This window comes from Cryptomeria japonica, chromosome 5 (genome assembly GCF_030272615.1).
Source record: "Cryptomeria japonica chromosome 5, Sugi_1.0, whole genome shotgun sequence".
In the NCBI taxonomy this organism is placed as follows: domain Eukaryota; kingdom Viridiplantae; phylum Streptophyta; class Pinopsida; order Cupressales; family Cupressaceae; genus Cryptomeria; species Cryptomeria japonica.
Genome location: NC_081409.1, coordinates 396,291,124 through 396,306,042, shown reverse-complemented (window position 1 = coordinate 396,306,042; position 14,919 = coordinate 396,291,124). Strand labels below are relative to the sequence as shown.

The window sequence follows — 14,919 nt, the reverse complement described above, 5'->3', positions numbered from 1 at the left end:
AAGGGACACAACCTCTCACAATCAGTTCTGCACTTCTTATTTAAACCAGATCTACACTTCTGATTCCCAAACTCTCCCCCTTCTCAAATGAGGTTCTCTTCTCCCTTCTATAAATTATGTTTGAGGAATTCACAACTTTTCCTTCCATGTCTTTTGACGATTCATTAACTTAATTAAATTTTAATTATATTTAACTATATTATTTTATATTTTAATTTTAATTTTGTTTTTATAAATTATTCTTTTGTATTTTAATATTATTATCGTTATTTATTATCAAATTATATTTCATAGTGGGGACATTACAGTCTCCCCCACTCAAGATTGCTTGTCCTCAAGCAATGCTCATGGAGTGCTCAAAATGATGCTTAATATGAAATGGCTCTGGAAATACACATGGAATAAACATGCTGAAAATACATCAGATATGAAACAGACACAGAGAATACACACAAAACACAGAGCAAATATATGCAAACACGGAGCATACACACGGAAACACATATTGTTAGGTTCTTGACACTCACTAAGAGTATCCTCTACATTCACTAAGAATGTCCTTAGCACTCACTAAGAATGCTCCTGGCACTTGCTAAGAGTGCCCCCAAACATTCACTGAGAATGTTCCTAGCACTCACTAAGAATGCTCCTTAGCACTCACTAAGAGTGCCCCCAAACATTCACTGAGAATGTCCCTAGTACTCACTCAGAATGCCCCTGACATCCACGAAGAATGCCCCTGACATCCACGAAGAATGCCTTGATTTCTTACTGGATGTTTCTCCATCACAACCTTCTTCTATCATATGTATTTGTCCTCTTTCGCATTGATGGTTATAGCTCCATGGTTCTTTACATTTGAAACAGACTCTTCTTCTTTAATCCAAGCTGGCAGCCCTTTTCCCCAGGTGAGCAGGAACATGCTCTAATACTACTTGTAATGTCCCCTTTTGGGAGGACACTAAATTTTGCCCAATATATTTGTAAAATTATTGCAGGTTGCCTATTTTCAGTTTGTTGTGCTAATTTGGACAGATTTAGTTTGATGTTGTTTCCCTCTTTAAATGCACAGGTCTGCTGTTTATATCAATCTGATGTGCTGCCTATACTCAGATATATATATATGTGTGTGTGTGTGTGAGAGAGAGAGAGAGAGAGAGAGAGAGAATCCTTTCTATTCCATCAAGTCTGATGATTCTCTGGTTATTTTATTTAATATTTCCTCATCTTTTCCTTCGATCCCTGCTTTATTACTGTTCGCAGATTTGTATTTGTGTTCTGATTTCTTTGATAAATGTTCATATCATTCTTCCAGATTTTCTTATAATTATGACTTAGGTCTGCTCCTAAATCTGCTTCTAATGCTTCATATATTTTTTTCTATTCCATGGATCCCTACTTCTCAAATGAAAACTTCTCCACTTTATATCCTCCAATGTGAGGGAGAGTCACACCTCTTCATCATGTATGCCCTTTGGCAAGAGACACACCCTTCACCCTTAGCACCCTTTAAAAGAGTGTGACTCTTTATTATTTCTGTCCTTTGAAAGGGACACAACCTTTCACAATCAATTCTGCACTTCTTATTTAAACCAGATCTGCACTTCTGATTCCCAAATTCTTCCCCTTCTCAAATGAGGTTCTCTTCTCCCTTTTATAAATTATGTTTGAGGAAGTCACAACTTTTCCTTCCATGTCTTTTGACCATTCATTAACCAAATTAAATTTTAATTATATTTAACTATATTATTTTATATTTTAATTTAAATTTTATTTTTATTCTTTTGTATTTTAATATTATTATCATTATTTATTATTAAATTATATTTCGAAGTGGGGACATTACACCCAACTAGTATGACCATCTGACTAGAAGGTGTATCTGGTTCATGTGAACTGACAGTCGCATGCTAAATCCAATGCCACCTTGGCCAAGGTTTCAAAATGAGTGCACACAAGTGCTGTCAGACTTCACCACCCTTACTCGACTTGTTCATACTAGAGTACAACTAACTCACAAATCATACAAGTTCAACTAACCCACTAGACTCTTATACACCAATCTTATGTCTATTGACATTAACGGTCATAACAACCCTTTTTGATATTATGACATTAACCACACATTAACTGTAACCCATATAAATTTGAATTGAGGTGGGTCCTAACATTATTAACCTCAAGATCAACTGATCAAATTAACACATGACTTAAAGTAACAGTCTTAAATTTTAATAGATTCAGATGATCATATATGTGTTTCATTGTGATTCTATTTTTCATTTGCTGAATTATAAGTTCAGGATTGATTCAATTGTATTGAATATAGGTTTCTTATAGCATGAGTATCTGTTTATTAAATTTACTAAGTCAATGAACTTATTTCATTTTCTGATTAGATTCATAGAATGCTGCTCGACATACCATGGCACAGGTATGTGTTGTGACCTTTTCACACATCGCCCCATCCCAGATAGGGACCCCCTACCTTTTAGGCCCTTTTGGTCGTTTGGTTTTGGTTTTTTGTGGGTTTTGGTGGCGATCTCGTCAGTCTCTCGGCTTTGCGAGTGTTCGGGGGTCGCGTTGGTTTAGTCTGCTTTTCGTTTGAGTGATTTTGGTGAAGTCTAGGGCCTGTTTCGTCAAATTTAGGGTTTCTGCCTTTAGTCCTAGATTTAAGGGGTTTCTGTGAGGGTTTTGGAAAACTAAACATACAACTGGAATCAAGACCCTTCAAGGAACCTCCCAGTAAAATTTGAGCCAAAACAGAGCAACTTTCTATTTTTTAGGGATTTTACTGAGTCTTGGAATGTCTCGTCATTTTGCTAAAAATCAAACTTACTATATGTAGTAGTTTCTATTTATAGTAAGTCATTCCTGTGTCCTATTCTAGGGATCTAACACTGATGTTCTAAAGGTTTCTATTTTTGGAAGTTCATTTTTGGCAGGACCATTCAAGCGAAGTGGTGAAGGCCAAGCATTCACGACTACTTCTAATTCCAGAAAGTCAGAAAGCAGACAGAGAGAGTAAAAAATGGCTAAGTGTTGAAAGCCCATTCTTGAAAGGGAAAGCCAAATTTTTTATCTAATTCCGAGAAATCACATCAAGTCCTCTTTCGGAAGAAGCCTAGAAATTCATCTAAGTTCATGAAGAATCCAAGACAAGTGAAATTCCTTCACCCATGCCAAATTGCAATCCAAGGCTCCAAACTCAGGTGGAGATGGAAAGATGAGAAATCAATGAATTCCTTCCTTAGTCAAAATTGCGCCCAAGCACTGTGGAGGGTGCCAAATTGAGGGGTGCAAGGAATCCATGGAAATGATGAAATTCCATGGCCAAGTCAAAATGGCGCCTAAGGATGATGGAGGGCACAAAACCAAGGGAAGCAAGGAAAAAATCCAAATTTGCTAAATTCCTCCTCACCATAAAAAATCCGCCCCAAGCCAAAGAAGGGCGCCAAAATGGACCCTCCAGGGAGAGGTGGAAAAAGTATGAATTCCATGCCTTAGTGAAAAATCCGCCCATGCACAGGAAAGGGCGCCAAAACAAGGGAGACAAGGAAAAGATTGCAAAACAAGTGAATTCCTCCTTCAGTACAAAATTCCGCCCTAGGAGGTCAAATGGCGCCAAAACTCAATTGTCATGGAAGGAGGGAAGAATTGTGAATTCCTTGGCCATGGTGAAAATCCGCCCCACCACTCAAGAGGGCGCCAAATTTGAGGGGTCAAGGAAGGATGCACAACATAGTGGAATTCCTTCTCCAGGTGAAATTTCTGCCCTAGGACATGGAAGGGCCCCAAAATGTAGTATGCTTGGTAGGAAGGAAAAATAGTCAATTCCTCCACCTAAGGGAAATTCCGTCCAACACTCAGGTAGGGCGCCAAAGGGAGGTGGTGAAGGAAAAGATGAAAAATTGCAAAATTCCTCCTTCATGGATAAATAACGCTCAAGGAAGGATTAAGGCGAAGGAGCATCAAGGAAAGTCCAAGATGGAAGGAATTCCATCACAAGGGAGAAATGCCGCCTAGGAATTATGGAGGGCGCCAAAGTGGAGTGGTCAAGGAAGAATTGAAAGAATCATGAATTCCTCCACCTATGTAAAAATCTGCCCATGAGTGAGTCAAGGTGCCAAATGGAGGTAGGAATGGAAAATACGAAAAAAGGATGAATTCCTTGCCTTATGAGGAATTGCGCCCTAGGGAAGATTCAAATTCTAAAACTCCATTGTCATGGAGAATCAAAGAAGACCATGATATAATGAAATCCACAGAGATGAGCTTCAAAACGACTAAGGCATGGAAGAAATGCAAAATAATGAAATTCCACCATGCAAAGTGAATTCCATGCCCAAGTTTAGGATGAAGATTTTCCAAGGCAAAGGGGATTTTGGAGGTCAGAAATGGAATGAAAAAGCAAAAAAATTCCCCTCGGTTCAAATTTGAAAAAATCCATTTTTCAGGGCTCAATTGACGTCCAAATTTAGAAATTTTTGAAGATATGGATTCGTGAGAGAATTCTCTATCCTGGACCAAAACCCTAAAATTGTGGAAATTCCTAAAAAATAGTAGATGGTGGAAAATCTCCTCCAGAGCAAGGAAAGTTCGAGAAACTTCAAGAAAATTCTTCATGGATTAGATTCTTCTCTCCTGAAGTTTTCTCTCTCCAAGGTTTTCTCGCCAAGTGGCAGCTGAGTCAACGGACGCTGAATTAATGAAGCATCTCTTTGCATGCAGTCGTCACATTTATGGCATTATGGCATTATGGCAGATTCCTTCTGCATGCAGCCGTCACATTCAGAAGATGATGGTGCATTTATGCCATCATGGGTGATTTTTGCATGAGGGTACATTCATTGCATAGTGGGCACTTTTTGAATGTAATTAATTGTAATGGGATGGAATTAATTGTATATGGGCTTAGTGGGCATTAATAGCTGATTCCTACCTTGTTGCATCTTGAGTGGGGAATCATCTAGGGTGAAACCCTAATTAGGGTTTTGCATGTAGCCAGGGCTTGAAGCCTATATAAAGGTGTGCCCCCCCTCATTTGTAAGGGAGGAGAGATTATTGTCTGAGATTGTTGCATCAAGATTGTTGAAGTAGCCACTTAATACATTGTTCGATTTTGATGGTGTATTCTTGTTCTATATTAGCAATCCGCATGGTCTTGCTCCCTTCAATTAGAATAGATCTTGCTTTATGTTATTAGACGAACTGGATTTGATAGGGTTGCTTGTTGCAAGATTCGTGCTCATACTTTTGGTGTGCAGCTGATTGTTGCATACTGTGCAAAGTTAGCCTGAGCCCCCCCATTATTCGTGTATGTTTCACTTTGATTATTAGTAGAGATTGTTCAATTTGATGGTTTCTATTGATGATTTGAAAATCTTTAACACACCCTTTGAAGATTGCACCGCCTTCGTGTAGTTGTGCATTGCTGGCAAAGCGAAGCGTGGTTGGATTTTGCATAAGTAATCCCGTCTCCGTGTTCATAGGATTAGATTAACCTTAGCTTAGTCCTCTAAACCTTTCCTCATTTACTTTTCCTCATCTCTTAAATCCAAAAATCCAAAAAAGAGGGCTTTCATTGCAAATCATTCACATAGAAATCCTTGAAATTGCATAAGTTTGTCATCCTCTTCAAGTGAATACGTAAGGCCCCTTGGGTTAGCAACAAACCCATCAATCAATTGAGTCACGTCCACGCACTGAAGGAACCTTAGAGTTAGCCATTTGAACTTTTTGTGCAATCTTAGCATACGGACTAATTTTGATCACGAGAGAGTAAGGTGACCGTTGGTAACTTTTTTCCTGTGTTCGACGTAGTCATAAAAAACATGTCAACAGTACGCAAGCAACCCTTATTCTTAGGCATTATGCATCAGCTATACATCGGCTACTCAAGACAAATTGTACATGGCTTAAACAGAGGAAGATTCTTTTGATTTCTTTTCTCTTTTCCTTTTAATGAGTAACATTTTCACTATCAAATAGTAATACACGATTAATCTCTGCATTTCAAATAGTTATGAACTAGATACATGCATGATCCGGAGTTTAGTACAAAGAAAACATAATAAGACACTATCCAGAATGGATTTCATGAATCGCTGCTCTGTTGTGCCATTAATAGGGCAAGCAGACAACATTCCTCTCAGTAATCATTCTTATTTAATAGTAAAAATATAATTCTCAGCAATGCTCCAATCAACAATTAAACACACTTAGACTTTATATCTTTTAGCAAATCACAACAACAAATGATGCTTCCTTTTCTAATCAGACTAAAGAATATGACGTGCCTTAGTTATGACAAGTTCGACAAGAATGATTCCTCTGGTAAGCAATGTCTGCCACTCTAGTAAGATATCCACAAGCTCCGTCGAACCTCCTCTAGATGTGTCGAGCAAGTAATGGGGTGAACTTCCAAAAGAATCTTGATTCAGGAAAACTACAATGTAGTAGAAAAACGAATATCTTTCCGCAGGAAAAAGTCACATAATTTACTCAGCAATCATGATTGAAAAAGAGATGAAGATCAAGAAGTCCCCGCTCGAAAAGAAAACCTTCAAATAAGAACGCTCCACCACCAAGGACCGCACATGCAAATTAATAACGCCTCCCCCATGATGGTGGCTTACCACAAAGTCTAGAGAGGTGGTGTAATGTCTCCACCCCACCTCCCCAAACAATAAGCAAGCTTCAAGACAAAGTTGATATCATAATTCAAATAATGCTTAAGAAATCATAAAGAAATATATATTCACGTGTAAGTTATATGCATACATACATCCATATTTATATACATGTATTTATACGTACATTACTCAATAATGATTGAATGTATGCATACATATACATATAAGTATGTATGTATGCTCTATACTCTTATATTTGGATATACATTTATATATGCATATAAATTACATAAGTTAATAAGCCTAACCAAAAGATGATTATTAAGCATTCAATTCGATAATGATTATTAATATTATTAAACACATGGAAAACAACACACTAACAACTCACCTAGACGCAAATGGGATAAGATCAACCGTTTATCGAATGACAAGGCAAGACAATTACCTAGATGGCCAAGGTGATGACCAACTTAAAAACAACTTAACTTATGGCTTAGGGCTTGATGGCAAGTTGGTCTCTTCCGAAGTTTGCTGTCCTCTCCGTGATAATACTCTCCCTCCCTCCTGAGGGCGTAGCTTATCATGCATCCACTTGGTCATATGAAAAATAGTTAGATCAATCTTATCTTCTCATCCATTATATATATATATATAAGAAAAGATGAACATAGCCAATCATAATCATTCATGTCTATCTATAAATTTAGACTTAAGATAACACATTCACATAAGAAAGCAATAAAATTTCAATGTTTGGCCTTTCACACATTTGCATCATTTAAATTAAAACTGTTGAAATTATAGCTAGCTCGGATTATGTTTCAAATTTAAATGTTGCATAAATGCAATTCAAATTTGGTGTATAACTTGTGCGATTAAATTACTATTGGGCTGGGCCCAAAATCACACCATGTAACTTGTGATTAAGTTAAATGTAAGGGAGACTCATAATGTAACTTGTAATTGAGTCCAGCCCCAAATGAAACGTGTGATATGCAATCAAATTATTGGGTTGGGCCCCATTGGAAAATGTAACTTGATCTGGGCGCCAAAGTTGTCAAAAGGAAAATAATATGAAGAAGTCGGCCTAATGAGGCTAGGCCGACCTATGTAAGAGGATATGGCAATCAGATATATACATTCAATCAATCATTCCTAGCAATCAAATATTCTGCCCTAGCGAATATCCTCTCTGCTCTTCTTCAGCAAATTGGTCTTCACAAAATCAATGAATGGCTTCATAACAGTTGGGCGAATTTGTATGCCAGACCAGGTTGTAGATCTCTTTCACATATGTGCTAAATATTGTGTATGTCAAGCTCCATTCCAGTTCGGATCTGTGCATCTTCAGGTAGCAAACTTATTGGCAGATTTGTTGGGTGATATCAAGCTGTGACAATCATCTACCTTACAGTCGAAACCCTGCCTGTGCATCTTCAGATTAGGGTCTGCACATAAAGGAATTCATATTGACAAAGCACTGCCCTAGATTGGGAGTCTTATCAGATAAGTGATCTGATTCTTATTGTAATTGTAATTTGCTCATACTAAAGGGTTTTGATCTGGATCTTTGATGTTGGGTTTTTCCTAGGGTATATTGTGTTTTGTGTCTCTTGTGTGTTTACATTTAAGTTAATTTCCGAGTTTACTTAAATTTGATCACTAAAACTAACAAAAACCATTAGCCAATCATAATCATTCATGTCTATCTATAAATTTAGACTTAAGATTACACATTCACATAAGAAAGCAATAAAATATCAATGTTTGGCCTTTCACACATTTGCATCATTTAAATTAAAACCATTAGCCAATTAGAATCATTCATGTCTATCTATAAATTTAGACATAAAATTACACATTTACATAAGAAAGCAATAAAATATCAATGTTTGGCCTTTCACACATTTACATCATTTAAATTAAAACCATTGTTTGAAAGAGGGATGTAACATATCCTTCCCCTTGTGAATCATCGTCCTCGATGATTGATCATTCTTATTATTCAAACAAAATTCTAATTGTTCATTCCAAAATTTCAAATAGCTCAATTATTTTTAGAAAATAAGGAATTTTTTTAATGATTTCTTCATAATCCTCCCAAGTGGCACTATCCTCTGCATATTGGTCCCACTGGACCTTGCATTGTGTAACCTCATGGTTACGCAAGCGTAGCTTATGTACCTCAAGCACTCTTGAGTGTTTCAATCATAGCTAGCCCTGGATCTTGAACCTACAAGGAATTCCAGTCAATCATATGATCAAAACCTGCAACATACTTTTTATGATAGGAAACATGAAAAACATTGTGCAATCAGGCGAGAGTTGGAGGTAGAGCAATCTTGTAGGCTACTAGGTTGATAACCTATAGGATTTCAAAGGGTGGAGAGTTGGAGGTAGAGCAATCTTGTAGGCTACTAGGTTGATAACCTATAGGATTTCAAAGGGTTCCACATATCTTGGGGCTAGCTTCGAAGCTTTTCAAAATATAATAGAACTCTTTTGTGGTTTAATTCTTAAGAGAACTTTCTCTCCCACCTCAAATCGCCTGGGAATACGCTTTGCATCTGCATAGCTTTTTTGCCAATCGTGAGCTTTTGCTAACCTTTGTCTGATCAGGTTTACTTGTTCTTCCATTTCAAGGAGCATCTTTGGTCCAAGGGTTATTCTATCTTCTAGCTTGTCCTAGCTGATAGTAAAACAAATGCAGAAGCATATGGATTTCAAAGAATTGATTCATTTACAGAATGAGCAAGGCGCTCATAAATAATACAAGAATATTTACAAGAATAGCAAGTTTCTAATAAGAATCTGCTGAGAAGATCGTAGACGATCTAACTAAAATAGAATATACACTATTGAGCATTAATACTAAAATTAACATTATTTTAATATTCTATTACCCTCCCTTAATGCTCAATCTATTAACCACACCTATAGACCCCCTGAATTTTACAAATTTATCAGGACCAAGGGGCTTGGTGAAGATGTCTGCTGGCTGCTCCGAGGTAGGAACATACAGCAACTGGATGGATCCGTCTTCAACCAGCTGTCGAATATAGTGACAATGAGTTTCTACATGCTTGGTTCTTTCATGGAAGACTGGATTCTTGGCGAGTTTGAGCACTCCCTGATTATCACAGAACAAGGGAGTAGGACCTGCCTGGGAGACATGCATATCCGCAAGCATTTGTCGAAGCCAAACCGCCTCACAAGATGCCTTAACTGCTCCCCGATACTCTGCTTCTGTCAAGGAGAGAGCCACTGCCTGCTGCTTCTTACTAGTCCATGTGACAGCACCAGATCCCAAACTAAACACATACCCTGCTGTAGACTTACGGTCATCAACCGAACTTGCCTAGTCAGAATCTATGTAGCCACTGAGTATAGGATCAGAACTCCGAGTGTACAGAAGTCCATAATCAAGAGTGCCACTCACATAACGCAGCACACGCTTTGCTGCTATCCAATGATCAGCCTTGGGAGCTGTCATGAAGCGTGAAATGTAGCTCACTGCAAAACTGATGTCAGGTCTAGTGGCAGTAAGATAGATGAGGCTGCCCACTAGTTGCCTGAACAGAGATTCATCCACAACTGGTGAAGATGACTAAGCTGAAAGTTTGAGCCCGGGTTCCATAGGAGTAGAGGCAGGTTTGCAATCCTGCATTCTGAACCTGTCCACAAGACTTCTGGCATACTTGGACTGAGAGAGAAAGATACTGTTCTCAGTCTGCCAGACTTCAACTCCTAAGCAGTAATGTAGAAGTCCCAAATCTGTCATATCAAAGGTGCGGCACAAATCCTGTTTGATCCCAGTGATCAAATGTGCTGAACTGCCAGCAATGATTAAGTCATCCACATAGACAACCACAAACAGAATACAATTACTAGTATGCTTGATATACAGGTTTGCATCAAATGGACTTCGCTGAAAACCATGATTTGTTAAGTACTTATCAATTTTCATGTACCAAGCCCGAGGAGCTTGTTTCAGACCTGTTGTGACATTTTCACACATCGCCCCATTGCAAATGGGGACCCATGTTCTTTTGCTTTTTAGGGTTTGTTTTTTTAGGTTTTTAGGGTTTTGTTAGCTAGCCTTTGCATTTTGAGTGCTGTCGGGGAGATCAATAGGATAGCAAGTCCGGCTTGAGTGATGTCTTGACCCTGAAATTTGGCTAAGTCTGGAATGTCCTGATCCTGAAATTTGACTAAGTCTGGAAACTGAAAAACCTCAAAAAACTAGATTTTGCAATATAACTCCTGGAGGTCTGAAACCACTCTCAAACATCCTGAAAGTATATATGGAATATAACTTAAAGTACACTTATACTTAAATCTTATATTCCATAAAAATTATCCTGATAGAGAGTGCGAAAAGTCAAATTTCGCTCATGTCCTTCACTGAGGATCCAGAGCGAATTTCGCTCCTGTCCCTCTCCAAGGGACCAGAGCGAAAATACTTATTTGAGCTATTCCTGACCGTGTTTGGACGAATTGAGACATCAAAGGCACGGTGAAGGACGAAATGAGCATGATAGAGCATCCAGACTTGATCAAAAACAATGAAATGATGAAGTTTTTGCCTAGAGGGTCAAATTCGCTCCTGTCCCTCACTGAAGGACCAGAGCGAAATTCTTCATAAGGTACGATCTGGGCAAAGATCAAGTAAGTTTTATGTTTGAAGGTAAGAAAGGAGGTAAAATGAACTCATTGAAGATAAATTGAAGATCGCCAAATGCCAACAAAAGACCAAAATGCTTAAGTTCGCTCCTGTCCCTCAGGAAGGGACCAGAGCGATTTTTGTTGTAGATGATTTTCTTGCCAAATTACAACCGATCTCAAGGCATGGATGAATGAAAGGGGACATTACGAGATCGTTGAAGATAAATTTGGAAGCTGGCGAAGTGTGATGGAGACTACAAGTACAAATTCGCTCCTATCCCCCTCCAAGGGACCAGGGCGATACAGTGAGTATGTTGCCTTTTCCTCAAGTTCAAAACCGTTCCAAGTCAAGATGAAGGGTGGTAAAGGCGTTTCGAAGTGTCCCAATGAAGAACGAAGTATCCAAAGTTGCCAATATTGAAGGAACCTCACCAAGACATCTAATTCGCTCCTGTCCCTCAGGAAGGGACCAGAGCGATATTTCCATAAAGGCATAGATTTCAAAAGTTAAGCAAGTGTCAAGCGACCAAGGGGATCAAAAAGACTACATTTTACACGATGAGGACAATTGCAAGTTGGAGAACGCAAGCATGAACCCAAAGACTTGAAGTTCGCTCTTGTCCCTCAGGAAGGGACCAGAGCGATATTTATTATATTAGCCAAATCCCTCAAAAATCACGTAAGGTCAAGGTTTTGCAAGGTCGTATGAGGTCCAACGCATGATTAGAAGGTGATATACAAAGACTTCAAACGTTAAAAGATCCTTAAATTGAACACAGAAGCTATATCGCTCCTGTCCCTCTCCAAGGGACCAGGGCGATTTGTATGGGATCCTTCATTTTCCTTCAAGTTCATGCCAAGTCAGGGTTTTTCGGGGTCACACAAGGTATAAGGTGTCTTTTGAAGATGATATGCAAGAGTTTTGAACGTCAAAGTGTTACCAATTTGTGCAAGGAACTCATATCGCTCCTGTCCTTTGGACAAGGACCAAGGCGATTTTCATCAAAACACTCATGTTCCGTCAAAACCAAGACAAGGCAAAGATAGGCATGGTCAAGGATGTCCTTTGGAAGACAATGAACGAAGAACAAAGATCAAAAGTTTGCAAATTTGAGCCAGGACACTAGGATCGCTCCTGTCCCTCAGGAAGGGACCAGGGCGATATTTGCCAAAGCACTCATTTTCCTTCGGAGATCATGACAAAACAAACTTGCAAAGGGTTCAAAGCGTTGTTTGAAAGGTAATAAAGGAGAAGTTGATATCAAGGACGGAGAATTTCAAGTGAAAAGATCTAGATCGCTCCTGTCCCTCCCCAAGGGACCAGGGCGATATCATATCTAAAGGACATTCATTTGCAAGAACAAGTCAATCAAGCTTGAAGGACCTAGCGAAAATGGCAATACCAACGTAAGGATGAAAACTTTGAACGTCAAAAACGCAAGGATCAAGACTAAGTTGATGGATCGCTCCTGTCCCTCAGTCAGGGACCAGGGTGATGAGGTTTGTACTCTTCCCAATTCTCCAATTTTGGCATTCAAGCAAGTTTTGAATTTATTTTAAATGCTAAGTCCGATAGGTCTTGAAAATTTAATTAAGTGGCATTTAAAAATAGCGCATAGCCCTTTATTAATTAATTTTTGCCTTTTAAAAATCGAATTTATTTAAAATTATAGGCACTAAATTAATTAATTTAATAAAAAAATCAAAGGGAGCGCTTGGTATTTTATTGTTTTATGAAGGTCGGCCCTTGTTCTTTATTAAAAATCGTTTTAAATTGCTTTATTTTTACAAAAGTCGGCCTGAGTGAATTGGTGGTGTAAGCGCTTATAAAGGGTGGTGAAGATTGTTATTTTCACATTACCATTTTATCATTCAAGTGCGATTTGAGGAAGACAAAGGAGTAGTGCGAATTGTGTGTTAGAGGTGCGAATTTCATTTCAAGCAAAGGAAGGCGCTAATATCATCAAAGGAGTGCGAACTTGAAGTTTGAATTAAGGTGAAAGACATTGCAGAACACATCAAAGATTCCAGGGATGGCGAATTAATAAAGAGGACGTTCATTATCCTTCGAGATCAAGTCAAAGGCTTCAAATTTTGATTTTTGCTTGGGCAAATTCCTTTATTTTGCATTCTAGTGTTAGCTCTCAAGAGAGGTATGGCGATATGGATTTATTGTTTTGATTTTGAACGTTGATCGTCATAGCTTAAATTTTGAATTTTGAATTTTGAATTCCAGTAGCTCAATCGTTTTTTAGGAAATGATAATTCAAGGACTTATCATTAAGTTTCCTAAAATTTGCTCTCTAATTTATGTTATGTATTGCAAAATCATGTTACTAATTTTGAAATGTTGTGTAGGCATCAAATGGAGATCTCATCAAGGAAAATCAAGCCGGATCAAGGACGGTCTTCGCCGGGACGATCAAGCAAGGACATGGGCAACCTCTTCCAATCCAGTATTCCAAGGCGAGGTACATCATCATCTTGCACATCAAGGACAGAAGGAGTTAGAACAAGAAGTTAATTAAAGATAGCCTCTCAACGACATCAAATTGAATATCTAGCAAGCTACAAGTGTCAGATGAGGTGGCATCCCAGTCATCACTCCTCCAGTCAGTGTGGTCCACCTCAGCATGTCCAGATTCAATGTACTTAACTCATGGAAGGTGGCACAAACTCCGATGTACCTACCCCAGCTATCCATTGGTCGATTTTTCTAGAAGGGACATGTGTCCAAGCAATACAATTTTATCATTGGTCAAGCATTAAATGTTATGTAATGGTTGTAACAAACCCTAATTAGGGTTTTCATTGTAAAATCTTGGCCATTGATCTTGAATTGATCTAGGCCATCAAATTGTATTGTGGGCACTATATAAGCCGAGGCATTTCATTTGTAAAGGCTAATTAGCAATAAGTTAGAGATAGCATGTAAATAGTTGGAAGAGTTAGAATATAGTTGATAGAATAGTAATTAGAGTAGAATAGGAGGACAAGGCAAGAAATTGTTGCCATTGATTGTAAACAAACTCCATTTTCATTGAAGTAATGGTGAAATATGTCGTTTTCTTGCAATTTGCATGGTTTCTTGTTGAGTCTTCAATCTTAGATGGTAGATGATTAGATGAATGGAGGAAATGTGATTGATTAATGATGGAATTCGTATATCCATACTACTAGCAGTTTGTTGATTGCAGACTTGCCTTGTGTAGTCAACTGGAATCGTTCAGCTTAAGCTCAATTTCAATTTGTCGCCTCTTCATTGATATGCATCAACTTGGATGGTATCTATGCCCGCGGTGATGATTTGAACATCATAAAGCTTCCCTTAGAAGATCGCACTAGCCTTGTGTAGATGTTCCATTGATGTCAAAACAAGACCTAGTTAGAGTTTCATCAAAAATCAAATCATTGCTCCTACATTCTTAGTATTAGGATTAGATCCTCTCTTCACCCCCATCCTTTTCCCATTTTTTTAAAATCTAAGTTAGTAAGAGCCTGTGTCCAGCAAAGCAGATCGGAAGTTCAATCATCACATGTAAGTCCCCTTGTGATTCCAGCAAATCACATCATACCACGGCAAGCTTGTCCACATGTAGAGACCCTACTAAAAGGA

The 14,919-nt window shown here is 38.3% G+C and overlaps 1 protein-coding gene across 2 annotated transcripts in view; it reads left to right on the top strand.

The window, feature by feature from the left end:
• The window catches only part of LOC131062330 (uncharacterized), a 76,156-nt gene that overhangs the window by 9,816 nt on the left and 51,421 nt on the right, over window positions 1-14,919 (top strand). Inside the window, exon 2 of one of the 2 annotated variants that reach the window (XM_057995968.2) lies at window positions 13,662-14,314. The exons of the other annotated variant lie outside the window; for it this stretch is intronic. Within the exon in view, the coding sequence (XP_057851951.1) occupies window positions 13,662-13,827 (166 nt within the window). The 3' untranslated portion in view covers window positions 13,828-14,314. Of the gene's footprint in view, window positions 1-13,661; window positions 14,315-14,919 lie in introns of those variants that run through there. 2 annotated transcript variants of the gene reach the window in all.